Genomic DNA, 15,836 nt, shown 5'->3' on the forward strand with positions numbered 1-15,836 from the left:
TCATTGACCTTAGTGTGCTACCCAGTCACCGCTAACATCAGTAGCCGGCCGAGGAATCACCCCCAATGAGCAGCTCGCATCTGGCTCCAATTCCAAATGGCTCACATGGCAAAGCCTAAATAGACTGAAGGTGGGTTTAGGCAGATGCAATTCTATCATGAAATGCATTGGGGGGGGGGGGGGGGAACATTTACACAACCGACCAATGTGCTTGTCAGGAGAAGAAAACCGTGGATCATATCTCCTGAGATGCCTTGCAATCACCGACAATGCACTCAAGATTTGCCAATGCCAATAACGGAAGTGGTGGCCTGTGCAGAATATTGGGAAAAGACTCGTATGTAGGTCGGACAGGAGACACGACGAAGTGGAAGTAGCAAGTTAAATGTTGACTCGTCTTGGGCCCTCTCCTGTCCTTCACCAACCCATACTGACCATCTTCTTGGTTCTTTCGGTAAAGCCACGTAGAAGGGAAATAATAAAATAATAACAATAAAACATAATAAAATACAATTCTCACGACGTTTCGGCCACAACGCAAGCAGACGTCCTCAGGTGAAGAACAGGGCTGTCGGAAAGACAGCGTCCGAATGAGGACGGCTGCTTGCGTTGTGGCCGAAACGTCGTGAGAATTTTATTTTATAAAAATTTTATAATTGTATTATTTCCCTTCTACGTGACTTTACCGAAAGAACCAAGAAGACGAATTCCTGCAGTCACGAAAGTTTTAAATCGAAATCCATACTGACCAGTTTGGTGAAGTATGGTGGACCAACTCACATGAACTAAGTGCAATGACAGGCCTTCATCCAGACCCGGACGAACAAAAGTGATGAACATTGGTTGTCAAAATATTTTAATACAATTAAAAGTCCCTTTGGAGCTTAATGCTTTACATGTTGGCATACGTGCACGCAACAGAGAGCTTTACTAAGATCTGGATAGCTGCGAGTTCAAACACCCATCGGGAATTAACTAAGCCCTCGTCCTTTGACGATCCAAACACAAGTGTCTCTAGTTCATAGTGATTGTCATATGGATATACTGGTCACTGTCACATAAAAATGGAATTTGCATCACTGGCCTAGTGCCCTCAATGGAGGAATGCCCCGAACATACAAAATAACATTGCTCCCACAGGCACGTTGCGTGATTATACGTTGCACGTTTCTTGAGAAAGCCAACGCAAAGAAATTCGCTCAAGATTCACGGTAAAAACTACCAGCGTGTCACCTTCCCAGCCAAGACATTCATCAGCACAACACCTGTGTGCCATTAAAATCCACACAAAGTTGAGACATCGCCAGCATGCAAGACACAGACCAGCACATCATAACTGTGATAAAAACTCATCTTTTATAACTAAAAAGACAAGACTCTGGCGCTTAAAGTTGATGGCGCATCCATGTATTTTATTTGGGAAGAACGGCATCCTTAGGCAAGACAGGTTTGTCACTCACGGAAAATGAAGCAGCGACCTGTAAACAGAGGTCCTGTGAAATAAATTAGCAATAGATGGAGCACATGTTCCACGAAGTAGCCTCTATAAATTGTTACTTGAAGTAAATGCCAGACATGCACTTATAAACCAAAGATGCGTCACATTAACTCCATTTACAACCCAGCCATTTCGATTGGGTTGAGAATAAAACATAAAACCCGTGACGGCAACGGCACACGATGGGCCTGCTCGTTTAGAACGTCCGCTGTGTCGAGCAGGTCGCGAGTATTTTACGGTTAATACACCCACAGCAATAACCAGGGCGGCCTTCCGGATTCGAACCCGCAAGGAGCGGGGCGGAGGGGAGAACGTGCTCCCGCTGGGCACGTCACCGCTCCGTTGGCAAGGTGCGGTGGCATCGATCGCTTTGGCCACGATGGCGTCTTCATCTTGATTGGCAAGAAGCACGAACTGCGGAACCCGGCAACGTTTAAACCCAAACGGGGCAGGCCGCATTAAGGCAGTCCCATGCACACACAATAAAACGTAGAGACATTTCTAGGTCTATAGAGGCGTGGGCCTTTAGCTTACATGATATCAGAGCACCGGACGTATCTGAAGACTCGCACCCATTTTTAATTTGTACAATGAATTTTAATACAAAGTACCCCATTGCAATTCTTAAAAGTTGAGTAACTTTTTCATTGTTTGGTTCTCTTTAATGATGTATAATTTTCACAGTAGCTTCCTGATTGGTGCTGCTTACGATTGGAGTAAATTTGTTAAATAAAGCTCATCTTTATGAATCAGTGCATTTTGAATTGCATACACTTAAAATGTTAAAGTAACGTACACATTTTCATGCTCAGCAGTGAGATACATCATTTTGGAACAACACTTACTTTATCATATCCTATCAAATATATAATTTTCATTGTACAGCACTTCACCAAAAAAAGCCCTATGACTGAATCACCCATCATGTGCCCAAAATCTCAGATCTGGGAAGCTAAGCAGACCTGAGCCTGCTAAGTGCTTGGGTGGGCGACTGCAATGTAGAAGCAGGTCGTGGTGGGCAGCAAACAGCAAAACAGCCAAAACCATTCTCTTTGGTTTTTTCGGTAAAGTCACGTAGGTGACAAATAAAATGAAAACAATGTGACTTTACCGAAAAAACCAAAGAGAATGGATCCTTGCAGTCACGAAAACTTCTAATCTAGAGCCAAAACCATTGTTGTACTGTCCTTATATGCCCCCACTTCTACGCTCTACATTCACCAACCTGTACCGACATGGTGAAGTATGATCAAATAGCCCCCGTTAATCCAAAACCCACAAGGCATGGGGAGGCCCTCATCCAGTCGTGGACTGACAAAAGCGCTGGCTGACATTGACACAATAGCGTAAAGATTAAACTGTACAATGCGATTCACAATTGATTCTTGGGTTAGGCCAAGCAATTATCTTACCAAATATGTGTCAATGAGAACCCTCCACCAGCCAACATAGCTAGACAAATAAGACTGCCATGGTTACAAGCGTGTATAACTATGATTACGGTTTCAGCTCAGCCGGTGAATTGAAGAACAAATACTCACCACGTTTATCTTGAAACTACGGCAAGTGGCCAAATATCATATCTAATTGATATATTTGGTTGTGAGAACTGTTCTGAAACTCACTGGCAGGTGAGAGCTGAAACAATAATACTTGGCGTGGTACGCTCGTTCGTCTGACGCAGATTTGTACTGGAAATTCACCCAGTGACCCAAACATTATTATTTGACGCAAATAATAATGTTAATGATCTGGCACAGCAAGCTATCTTTTTTTTGCTCGTCAAGATTTGCTTGCAACCTGTGTATAAAATTTGTATAAAATCGGACAGCATTGTATTCCAAAGTGCTCACATGCACATTAGCAATTACCGTTCGGCAACATGCAGTGCAGCAACTTCGCTCACCGATTGGCACAAATTGGCAAATAGTTTTGAAACGCGACGCATGGAACACGACACCTCACCTGCGGGCCCAACCCATCCCCAAACAAAAAATAAACAAAAAAACCTCACAAATCAGCTCAACATGTAAACACACATTCGAATGACGAACACACGATACAAGTTTGGCTGGTGACGGGGCTATGGCAGGAGAACGGGTGAAGCCTTTAGGCAACGGTGGTGGAGACAGGGTGAGGATTAGTGTCATGTTTAGGAGCGCAGCGCGGGGAACAAACACAGGGGATGCATAAGCTGCTCACAGTGTCCCGAAGCGGTTTCCAGTTAAGGGACGGCGCATGCTCAAGTTTTTCAACAATAATTCGTTTTTGTTAACAGCGTCCTTCGTGCGGAGGCATCTGAGAGCGCTTAACAAGCGATAAGCGACTCGCATCGCGTATCTCATCTCAAACATTTGAAAGGGCACCCCCAGTGACGGCTGTCCCTGAACAGTACGAGGTAACTCAGCGCCTGCCCTGCAAGCAGGCATTGGTTTTACCAGTAGCTTGGTTGCTATACGACTAATCGCAATAAAGTAATTTGAGAGTTATTTTCGAAGCTGTAAAATTTTCCCATGACGCCAAGCACACAATGGCCTACTCGTTTCAAATAACGTCACAGGATCCATGCAATACACTGCGACTTTTGAAGCTCAACGTACCTGCAGTAATAACCAGGGTGGCCGACTGGCTTCGAACTCAAAGCTATGCAACAAACAGTGAATGAGCTACCCACTGGGCCTATGTCACCGCCCTGATCGCGGTACGATCCTGTAGTTAGTGTGAAATTGAACTGGCCACGTCAGATATTCTTGGTTCTTTTGGTCAGGTAGAAGGGAAATAATAAAATAATATTAATATAAAACAATAAAAATTCTCACGACTTTTCGACTGCAACACGAGCAATCGTCATCAGGTGTAAAATCAACAGCAAGAAAACTTGACAAAAGTGGCGGTTTTAAATTTTCTTGCTGTGGATTTCACACCTGATGATGATTGCTTGTGTTGCAGTCGAAACGTCGTGAGAATATTTATTGTTTTATATTTGTATTATTTCCCTTCTACGTGACTTTACCGAAAGAACCAAGAATATGAATCCCTGCAGTCACGAAAGCTTTAAATCAAAATTTGGCCACGTCAGGGCAAATAAAAAGACACCGTGCACTGCCGACTCCCAGATACTTGGGCTGGATTGTCTCTCAGCGATATCTCATCGGTCACGTCAGAGCACCGATCTCAGATTGCGACAATCAAACGCAATTATACATCGAAACTAAACAGTAGGGCAGACGACAGACAGCGAGGCGTTGTGACGGTGTGCCGGCCGGCCAACTGGCTGACTGAGAGCGGTCGTCCTGCCGGCTAGCTCTTGAGCCAGGAGAAGGTGGTGCGGCGTGGCTTGCGCGTCTGCGTCATGATGCGCGCCACGCGGGCCGAGCGCCACACCTTGAGCGTGTGATCGGCGCTCGCCGTCACCGCCATCTCCTGTTCCACGGGGCTCAGCGCCACCGAGCTCACGCAGTCGTCGTGCGGCAGGCGCGCCAGCCGCACGCTGTAGTGCCGGTCCCAGATGTAGCCGTTGTGATCCTCCGAGCCGCTGCAGGAGTCAATGCACACAGACAAACGTCCCAGGCGCTCTCGTTTAGCCGATAAGGACGGACGGTCATGAGTCAATTTCAATCGGGTCGGACCAGGTCAGTGACCCAGAAAAATATATCCAGTAAATCTGCCGCTATTGTTTTGGCTACTAGTCATGCGTCTGATTCTGTCTACCAGGAATTCAGAAAATAGTCAGGTGCAATTGCAGTATTATTACACTTGTTTACCCCTGAGCTTGGAAAAAGAGACGATGGGAGAGAATTCTACAGTTTGAGCAGTGGGAAGTAACAAGCAAACATTAGAAGTGTTTGGATTTACGGTGATTATTATGTTTGTTTACCCAGGACAGCCTCACTGATTCTCACGACTCCAATTCAAGAGGGTCCTGCCAAGTTGATATTGCAGGGGGAAATTGATCACGATGTATATTCCATACTGTTTGGTTCTTTCGGTAAAGTCACGTAGGTATAAAATAAAATAAACACGACGTTTCGGGCACAACACAAGCATACATCCCACCTGATGACGTATGCTTGTGTTGCGCCCGAAACGTCGTGATTTATTTTATTTTATACCTACGTGACTTTACCGAAATAACCAAAGAGTATGGATTCCTGCAGTCACGAAAGCTTCAAATCAAGAATGTATATTCCAATTAAGACCGATCACGGTATGGATTCTTCAACATGTGTCATTGTCACAAGAGATGGTGCGGTCATGGTGCACGCTTGATGCCGGCGTGCAACACTGCCTGACCTCGCGATGAAGTGGCGGCTGACGTGCAGATGGAAGAAGCTGCACTCGTCGGTGGGTGTGTAGGCCCGCTGGGCGCGCGGCGTGCGCTTGAGCTCGCGCGCCGTGCCCAGCTCGTACACGCGCAGCTCCATCTCCTGCGCGATGGGCGGCGGGTTGAGCGGGTCGCTGATGATGCAGCCCTCTGGCCACGCACGGCAGCTCACGTATAGCAGCCTGCGCACGTCCACCCAGAGCAAGGTGGTCAAGGGCGGGCGCTCTCTGCCAAGCAGGCAGATGTGAAATAATTGGTGGCTCAACTACAACTGCCTTTTTACCAACAGTGTCTCCAAGAATCATGCAACTGCAGTGGCTGATCTAAAGGGGATGTCCTGTGCTTTCAGAACCAACTGTCTTTTTACGTAATTTTTTCAGAATCAGAAGTTTATTTCCCGAGTAAAGCCCATTGAGCAAATAAACTATTTTATACGCTTTCATTTAACTCACTCAGTCTGTTGTTGTTGTATGCTCAAATCTTGTAACAAAATTTTAACCCACTTCCCAATGTGGTATCGACTGCAAACTTGGTATACTTATGCCATACTGATGACAATACTATATTCTACCATAAAAAATATTCGACCCTCGATCGATGGCTGCGCTATCGCCTTACACGCGTCGAATAAAAAGCAAGGGACAAGTCCTTACTTACTAACAACTCCTCTATCATTTTTCATTGCTGGAGGGGTTGCCCCCCCTACCTGAAAATCCTGGCTCCGCCATTGAGTGTAACCCTTCATGTTAAAGAATAGCCCACGGAAGCGGATATCCCAGAGCTACCTCTGAGATCCTTTCAAATTACATATGGGTGGTACAGTAAGGGGAAGCACTTTCCAACTCACTCTGCCTTCAAATTCAATATTGGTCACAAGATAGTTCAATCAAAATATATTTTTTTTGCTGAAATTTAAATAAATAAATCGAACCGAATTTAAGTGAGGATTTTGGCATTGGCTACTGGGCAGAAACTGTCAACTCACTACCCATGAGAGCCCGGCTTATTCACCGACAGCTACCTGGATTCAAAAGCAGGAGCTCAGCGGTGTCAGCTCAGCACTCTGACCCCTGCATCACCTGACAACCTCACAGCTGCATTCGTTTAGAAGGAAACCATCGTGCCTGTGATCCGGAGAGAGACCCATGCCCACGACATGCCCCCGCACGTCGATCAGGTGGTCGATGCAGTCGAAGAACTCCTCGTGGCCCGTCTCGTCAGGGCAGTCGCACGACATCTGCTCCGCGGCAATGCGCTTGATGCCTTCGCAGGTACGAAAGGTAAAATCAGATGCCAAGAGTTGTTTGTCACACTGGGCCAAGATAACCACGATTGTATAAAAAAAAACACAAATTCAGCTTTACGTATTACCAGGTGAGAGCCCAGTGAGACGAATGTATATTTATATTTTAATGACCTGGCTTACAAAGTCAGCAATTTAAAATAGAACAATCACAAAAACCCCATGAAGTTGAATAATGTAATAATGTACAGCCCTTTGTTAATCCACTGCTGGATGATGGCCTCCCCATGCTGTGCCTGTCATGGAAGTTGTCAGACCATACTTAACCATGTGGGTTGGTGAAGGGGGGGTGCCCCCAGTATGGTTCTGATATCACTAGTCAATGACGTTATCCATGACCGGAAATCCCACTCGGGGAGCTAGGATTACAAGAAAGTGTGCTAACCACAATTGCCAGCGCAATCTACTGCAGACTACACAACTACTGCAGACAATGTATGTGAAACATCAAATGTACTAATCACCAAACACCCCATCAATCACACACACACACATTATACAAATAAAAAAAAACCACCACCGCTGCTATCACGATCACAGCTACGGCCTTCTCGCCCTGTGCTAACTCACTCACCAATCTTGTGCGGAGTGTAGGTGAGCCCCCCTTTCACGAAGATGAGGTATTTCTGGGGGCAGCTGTCGTCGGCATCGGACGTGGCGCCGCTGCTCGACTGGCTACTCGGCTGCGTGGAGGACGATGCCGACGCTGGCGGCAGCGATGCCGGCGCTGACGCCGACGTAGAAGCAGCGGCAGCTGCGGTGGCAGGGGAGTCGGATCTGTGAGTGGCATCTGCTGCCCTCTGCACCCGCTGATCTCCCATCACCAAATGCGCCACCATCGCCTCCAGCGCGGCATCATCCCTGCAGCCTGCTCCCCAGGCATCCCTCTCGGGCCGAGCTGCCTCGTCCGCCTCATCCTCCGCTCCTGCGTGCGACAAATACGAGACACTTGACAGAGGTTCCATTAATGTCACTGTGAGATAGTGCTTTAGCTTCCGTAGAATTCTGACCCCGGGGTGACAATAGACATATCACGTGACACTATTGCCCTCTCCAGCCAGATTGGGTTATTCTTCTTTCCCTTCCCAAGAGTTTTAATTACGTTTTGAGTTATCCTGCTAGTCGTGTACCTTATTATAAACAAAAAGCAAATTTGACATCGATCCTATTGGCTTAATCGGGAGGATTGTGGTGCAATGCCTGTTTGTCATGTGCAGTGGTGTTGCACCTTCAGAGTCCGGTGTGTGGCTGGGGTCTGTCTCCATTAGGGGGTGACATCCAGGCAGCCACACGGACTTCAGGGCGAGGGGCAAAGCAGAGACAGCAGTTTTAAGCAGTGGCACTTAATGAGGTATATAAGGTGTTCATGCAGCCTTTGCAAACGAATTACCATCATGATTATGTCAGAAATGGTATGAGTCTCTGACCATCTTTACAGAAGAACATATTTAAGAGGGAGGGATGAGTGCATGAGAAGGAAGGGTGTGCATGAATTAGGGAGCGGGGAACAATAGTGAATGATAAGGAGGGGATGTGATGAGAGTTGATTATGGGTAGAGTGAACTCACCCCTACCAGCTTCTCCTCTCTCATTTCACTCTAATCCCCTCCACACACTCTCCTCTCCATCAACCAAGACTTTTTGTTGAAGCCACCAGTCAACCTTCACTCAGAGGAAGGTTGCCCACAGTCTGCAACTCCCCTCCACCAGTCATCCACGCTGTCAACTCCTTGCCATTGTTCAAGTCCAGCCTCAAAACCTTTCTCTTTCTTCTGCCAATGACTGGTTACTTCCCTCCACGAAAGAAACATGCCCACCATATTCTTGGTTCATTCGGTAAAGTCAACAATATTGTTTAATATTATTATTATTTTATTATTTCCCTTCTACGTGATATTGTTTCATATTAATATTATTTTATTATTTCCCTTCTACGTGACTTTACCGAAAAGAATGGAAGAATATGAATCCCTGCAGTCACGGAAGCTTTAAATCAAGATTTAAACATGCCCACCGTTTCTGTACAGCGCCCTGAGTTGCCGTCGCATTTAGGCCACCACTTGTTTTGTGAGGTGGGAGGAAGGAGGCAGGGAGGAGGAAGCTCTAACCTGCAGCTCGGGGTCGTCGTCGGTGCTGCAGTCGGCACGGACACGGCGGCCAGGGTCGGCGACCATCACAGCGCGCACCGTGCTCGCGTTCAGATTCTGGAACTTGAAGAGCCTCCGCACCACGTTGAACGTCTCCGACTCGATGTCCTGCCAGACGACCAAGGTAGGTGGACAACAACTTTGCTCACTCAAGCCGGCACTTGTAAAGCATTTGTGTCAATGTTGGCTGGAGAGGCGGCCCAGTGGTTAGCGGACTGCACTACGAACCCAGCGAGCCGAGTTCGATTCACGGCCACGGCGAACATCGGTGATCAATGAACCGGCCCTGGGCACCTTCCACCGCTTTACCAACCCGCACTGGCAAGCGTGAAGTATAATCAAATGACCCCCGTGACCGACACGATGTGTGGAGGCCTTCATCCAACAAAACGAAAGTCACGTTTAACACGTTGCCTAAAGAAAAGGAAATTCAACAAATGTATGCAATAGCAGGAACAATGATCATAATTATTGTGATGATAATAATAATAATTATTATTTCATGCCTGGAAGGCCTTGTTGAGCCAGAGCACGGAGCAGGACGTGAGGTTTCCCATCCAGTGCACGGTGCCGGAGATGAGGTGTGTCTCGTTGAGCCAGCAGCCGAACACTGTGTATGGCTTATTCCTCACGCGCGACAGCAGTGAGAAGTCGTCTGTATGGCACGGCAGAAGGCGACACAGCAAGGCACAGCTCAATGAGACGCAGCAAGGCATGGCAGAGCTTGACAGCAAAATACAGCTCAGCATTGCTCGGCAAGACAGCTTCAGTGACACAGCAGGGCACAGCATCGTGCGGCAGGCCAGTTACGGATGAAAAGAGTCAGCCTGGTAGCCAAAGGTCCTCGACCCGAGTGGAGGAATCAACCGAGTGAATTTCACGGAAACAGTAACCATGGTAGTAGCGATAGAAGTGATAGAGCAGCGATTGACATTATATTCTTACACGGCACAGTGTCGTAAGCACGCCCTACCGAGGTTGAAGACAGCGATCTCTCCAGACGAGGCATTGTGCGGGCCAACGTGCACGCCCGACACGAGCAACAGCGAGTCGTCCTCGTTGAACTGTGAGAACTGCGTGTGCTTCCAGTTGTACTGCCGCATGCTCTCGCTGTATAGCACCGACACCTCCACGTCATTGCTCCACACCTGCGTGACGGCAACACAGGCCGGAGAGGCCGGGTCATGGGGACGTACGCTTTAGCGATTGTTGTGACGATAACATGCAGGACGGCGAGCGGAAATACAAACTCCATGAGTCGGAAATCGGACCCAGGCCCTTCTTGCTGTGTGGAACAAGTGTTACTACTGTGTTACTCTGCCACCCATAATATAATACATCCTTAATACTATGCAGCCGATTTAGAGGTAGAGTGCCCTAAAATATTTTTTAAAAGTCTTGCGACTCAAGTGAGACTTTTCTTGGATAAACCTGAATACGTGTATACATACCTGAATAGGTCGAAATTTTAAGTGAGCCTAAAACCAGTTTCAAATTCTCACGTGACTCTATTTTTCATTTAGTTTATAGTTGGTTCATTAAATTTCGATTTAAAGCTTTCGTGACTGCAGGGATTCATATTATTGGTTCTTTCGGTAAAGTCACGTAGAAGGGAAATAATAAAGTAATAAAAATAAAACAATAAAATTCTCACGACGTTTCGATTGCAACACAAGCAATCATCAATAGGTGTGAAAACCACAGCAAGAAACCACAGCAAGAACATTTTCTTGCTGTGGTTTTCACACCTGATGATGATTGCTTGTGTTGCAATCGAAACGTCGTGAGAATTTTATTGTTTTCTTTTTATTATTTTATTATTTCCCTTCTACGTGACTTTACCGAAAGAACCAAGAATAGTTGCTTCATTGTTGTCCTTTATTTTATTTTGCTTTTGTAATTTTGATGACCAAGGACACTGGCAAATGTGACTATCCTGGTCTCTTGAGTTCTCAGCGGGCTAAACAAAATAAACTTGAACCGACCCGCACAGACCAGCATGGTGAAGTGTGGTAAATAACCCTCAACACCCAACACAACGTGGGGAGGCCCTCATCCAGCGGTGGATTCACAAAAGGGGCTGCACGTGTATAAAACAACACGTGTATAAAACAACAGCGACGTTCAGCGGTGTATCATAGCGGCCGGGGCAGCACAGTCAGTACCTTGATGGTGCAGTCCTTTGAGCAGGAGGCAAACATGAACCCATTGTGCGAGAAGGCGACGTGCAGCACCTGGTCCTTGTGCTCCTTGAGCACTGCCACCTCCACGCAGGGGACCGCGTCGGTGAGACGCCGAAACTCCAGCAACCACGAGGAGACACCTGGTAAACACGCACGGCCATCGAGTGTCAAACCAGCACAGACTAAACCAGGCACCGATCAATGCGACAGTAATTCGGCATTTAGCAGCGGTATTTACATTATAGAGTTTTAAAATAATAATGAATTACATCATAGCTGTAATCATCATCCCGAGTGCCAAGTCTGTTCAGAGAAATTCCTTCCAGCCCTGCAGAACTCAAGAGAGATTGAGGAAGAGACCAATTTAGGTAATTTAGTAATTGCGGGTAATTCTATAAATTTGGCCTCAACTAAAAGGCCCTATTGTTGTGAGCAAAATCGTAGTATATTTTATGCATTGGCATGATTGTGGAGGGTATAATGCTTAGATTCAATTTGTGAAATGTAATATCATGGAGCTCAGCTTGGATATGAATTGGCAATTACTAGAATCATAACTGGGCATTTTAAACTCTAGGCTACACTACTGCCCGTATAGTCTATGCAAAAGTATTCTTAAAATCCATCAATGTGAGAGACTTAATTTTCTTGAAGGCCAAACTGGATATTGTGGTTATGGAAAATAATATGCAGTTAACTCTACTTAAATGCATACCACATACATGCAGTGTGCTTAACTGCATGCTGCATTGTTAACCCTTCCATTACTTACCAACTACGTGCACTTGTGATATTAAATAGAAGAATAAACACAGGGGTGGAGTGGTGGCGCAGTGGATTGCGCACTGCGCTATGAACCTGGTGACCTGAGTACGATTCCCAGCCAAGGCTGACATCAGTGGTAAGTGATATAAGAACCGGTCCTGGGATCCCATTCCTCTTGACCAAACCACAAAACCCAGTGTGAAGTATGGTCAAACAATCCCCATTACTGACACGATGTGGGATACTTTATTTTTAACAGTTTGTTGACAATGGGTTGTAATTAACAAATTAACAATAGGCGGCATCGACGTTTTTGGCCATGATTACATCATCATCTTGACCAAATAAATAATAAAAAGTGTGCTAATGACAGCTTCCCCCTGGTACACCCTTAATCCTGAAGAAAACATTTGCATAAATTTTAAATAAAGTTTGTAATGTTTCACCCTTGATTTGCTGCATGTGTCATAGCTTTATGGATCTACATTAAAGCATTGAATCAATAATTCACTATGTAACACGATTTTTAGTTCGTGGGTAGTGTTTTCTTATTGCTTATGCATCAAAAGTATAGAACATGGCTATTATTCCCCACAAACTTTGCTTTTGTGACCAGGACTTTACGTGAAAGAATGACACAAATGCACACGTTTTCTCATTGAAAATAGGTACATTTCAAAATATCATGGTCCTGGTAAAATCACGTGACTTTACCGAAAAAACCTAAGAATATGAATCCTTGCAGTCACGAAAGCTTCAAATCTAGAACTTACTACCCAGGAACAAAAATAACACTTTTTTGATAACATTGTTTATCAGTTAGAAATCGTGGCATGCCTAGTGAACTGCATGCTCCATTAATGAACACAACTTGGTGTGGAAGCCTTACAAATAACTAGTCTGGAATCGACTGTGTCTGTACGTGTCGATAAATTAAGACAAAGACCCCCGCATAGCCTTGACTATTGGGACAAATGCTGTTAGCGAGCACCTATTAAGGCCAGCACGGCACATGAGGGGTGGCCAGCACCAAGCCCGGCCGCGTTTGTCTCCGTAGTGGAGATGCTTACACACCGCACCAGGTACTCATTTGAGGCCAAGTCGACCTCGGGGAGGCCCAGGACCGGTTCAGATATTCGTCACTTGTTGGCCGTGATCGGTAATCAAACTCGGCTGGCCAGGATCGTAGCGCAGCGCGCCAACTGCTACACTACCGTCCGTGCGTGTAGATAAACCAATACCCGCCGTTCGCCACCAAGTGACGGTGACGTCACCACGTTGCCTGTGCCAGGCCAGGTGCACTTTGAGGCCACGTGAAGTGTCCAAGGTTTGCCGACAGGAGGTCTCGGGACAGATCCAGCTGCCATGGGTTGGCTGACTGAGATGACTGATAGATGAACCAGCTTGTACCTCCTACTGCACCAACTTTTTTTTGTCGATAAACACGCACACAGAAAGAGAAACTAAAAAAAAGGTGGCGTCTAACCGGGCATGCGCGGAACTGAGCGGTTGATGCCAAAGTGGTGGTAGAACAAGTCCTTCCACAGGAACTCATCGCGGGACACGAAGAACCACTGTCGGCAAACGGCGCTGACCGCCACCAGCTCCCCAAGCTTGAGATGCGAGAAGACCTTCAGCACCACGCAGTCCGGCAACTCCGTGGGCGCCTCGGACATCTTAGCTCCACCGCCGCACGGGCCAGCAGGGCATGCCGCTGATCTGCACGGCAGAGATGACACAATCACGCGTGACGTTACACAATGTTGTGATTTTTTCAGATCTTGGAAGCTAAGCACGGCTAAGCCTGGGTAAGTGCTTGTATGGGCCACCACCGTGCATAAAACAGGTGTTATAGGCCCCTAGGAAGCTGCACTTATGGGCAGCACAGGACTGTGCAGCAATATGCATTGTTGTACTGTACTTATATACTCCCACGTCTCTTGTCCTCCACCTCCATCGCACACTGACCAGTGGTAAAAAAGGCCAAATAACCCCCACAACAAACTGCATGGTGTGGGCAAGCCCTCATCCAGAAGTGGATTGACACAAAATATCTGTACATCTACATGAGGTTAACAGTACCACTTTGTCTACGGATAAGCTGATCCGTGCCAATGAAAGGTGATCAACCTACCACCGAATGCGTCCTCAATGGGCCACTTTTATGTTGTGACCCAGGCAAGTGCACCGAGGTGATGTTTTTATCTAACCGGTCTTGCCTGTTGCTTCCATTTTAACAAAGGTAGGAATATTTTCCATCTAGTTCTTTAGGATTGAGTGATGGTGCTGTTTTTTGTTGTTATTGTTGTTTTAAAAGGCAAATAAATACGGTCGTTTGTTGACATACACACACACACCCCGCCCCTCATACTCCCTGGAGCACACATCCCAAGATGATATCTGCGGTGCCGCCCTCAGAGTTTCTAAAACTCCCCAAGCCACCTTGGAGGGAGCGAGAGATTCTCAAGATAACTGCACATTCAAAATCCCGTGGCGCAAACGTTGAATGCAAACTCCGAATACAACAGAGCAACACCAGCAGCTGCCAAGAACTGCAACACCCACAATTGACACTCGAATCTTAAGCAAAATTTGACCGAATAAAACTTGGACAATAACATCCCTGACAAGTGGTTTCACGACATGCTTACATAGCGCTAATATAGAGTGTTTTGACGGGGGGGAGTGGGTTCATCGCTTATTATATAATCCATATTATGGGTGGGATATTGGCCGCGAAACCCGACGTGTTTACACAGCCCTACTCGCATCGCCATCAACACTGCCGATTGCAACCGCGACTGCGCGTGAACTCGGGGCAAACTCCACGTTCCCGCGACGCGGCCGCGGGACGTTCAAGCCGCGGCGGGGAGAGGAGGGTGGGCCTTGCCTTACGCCTCAACGGCGTCGTTGTTCGCGGACCGAAGTGACGGCGAAACGAACCGAGACACGCAACAAAAACCGCGAATTGGCGAAACGACGACTTGCCGCCGAGGCAAATGCGGAGCGCGTCATCACCACAAACCCCCCACCACCACCAACAACAGCCTCTCAAGCGCGTGCGAAACGGCGGCGACATCTTGCGTAGGGAAGGGTTCAACGGTTGATGGTGGGGGGGAAGTCGGTGGCGGTGACGTCGACGGCGAGGCAAGCGCGCGGCGCTGCCCTCTTCCCGTACAAAGATGGCGGCGTTGAGTTGCGACGCTTTGATGACGTCACCGCGCCGGTGTCATTGTCGGTTTGGTGCAGAGAGGTTTGGCGAGTTCCGTTCCCCCCGTTTTTTTTGTTCGATCCGCTGCTGGATGAGGAGAACAAAAAACATCTCCAATTGCCGTTCGAACTCAACGCGTTCGTCAATAACGCGGTGGCCTTACGAGAGAAAGACAATATACAACTGGCGGCGTTTCGGGCAAAAAAGGGTCCTTCTAGATTTGAAGTTTTTTTCGTGACTGCAAGGATCCATACTCTTTTGGTCCCTTCGGTAAAGTAACGTAAGTGAAAAAATTAATAAAATAAAAACAATAAAAATTAATGAAAGTAAATTAATTGACTTTTATAATAAAAATAAATTAATAAAATGTAAATAAAACTTTATGAAAGTTAAATAATTTACTTT

At 46.7% G+C, this 15,836-nt stretch overlaps 1 protein-coding gene across 2 annotated transcripts; it reads right to left on the reverse strand.

Annotated features, from left to right (window-relative positions):
- Window positions 1–1,612: 1,612 nt before the first annotated feature.
- On the reverse strand, window positions 1,613–15,242 carry LOC144948442 (F-box/WD repeat-containing protein 5-like). 2 transcript variants are annotated; one of them, XM_078877915.1, is made up of 11 exons: window positions 15,116–15,242; window positions 13,707–13,939; window positions 11,438–11,595; window positions 10,246–10,420; window positions 9,779–9,927; window positions 9,234–9,380; window positions 8,354–8,420; window positions 7,700–8,050; window positions 6,947–7,085; window positions 5,792–6,004; window positions 1,613–5,033 (listed from the first exon to the last, which is right to left on the reverse strand). In XM_078877915.1, the coding sequence occupies exons 2-11, from the start codon at window positions 13,894–13,896 to the stop codon at window positions 4,799–4,801; spliced, it is 1,824 nt and encodes a 607-aa protein (XP_078734041.1). In that variant the 5' UTR covers window positions 13,897–13,939; window positions 15,116–15,242; the 3' UTR covers window positions 1,613–4,798. The 2 variants fall into 2 exon arrangements, with proteins under 2 accessions (XP_078734041.1, XP_078734040.1); XM_078877914.1 differs by having other exon boundaries at window positions 15,111–15,242.
- Window positions 15,243–15,836: the final 594 nt, after the last annotated feature.

Source organism: Lampetra fluviatilis, chromosome 49, assembly GCF_964198595.1.
Source record: "Lampetra fluviatilis chromosome 49, kcLamFluv1.1, whole genome shotgun sequence".
Classification (NCBI taxonomy): Eukaryota; Metazoa; Chordata; class Hyperoartia; order Petromyzontiformes; family Petromyzontidae; genus Lampetra; species Lampetra fluviatilis.

What these genes read in the sequence shown, in the direction of transcription:
- LOC144948442 (XM_078877915.1), bottom strand. Translation starts at nt 13,896, where the DNA reads ATGTCCGAGGCGCCCACGGAGTTGCCGGACTGCGTGGTGCTGAAGGTC. An exon ending in GATCGCTGTCTTCAACCTCG is followed by an intron (nt 9,928 to 10,245) that starts GTAGGGCGTGCT and finishes CGTGCCATACAG; the next exon opens with ACGACTTCTCACTGCTGTCG. An exon ending in GGTCTCTCTCCGGATCACAG is followed by an intron (nt 6,005 to 6,946) that starts GCACGATGGTTT and finishes GGACGTGCGCAG; the next exon opens with GCTGCTATACGTGAGCTGCC.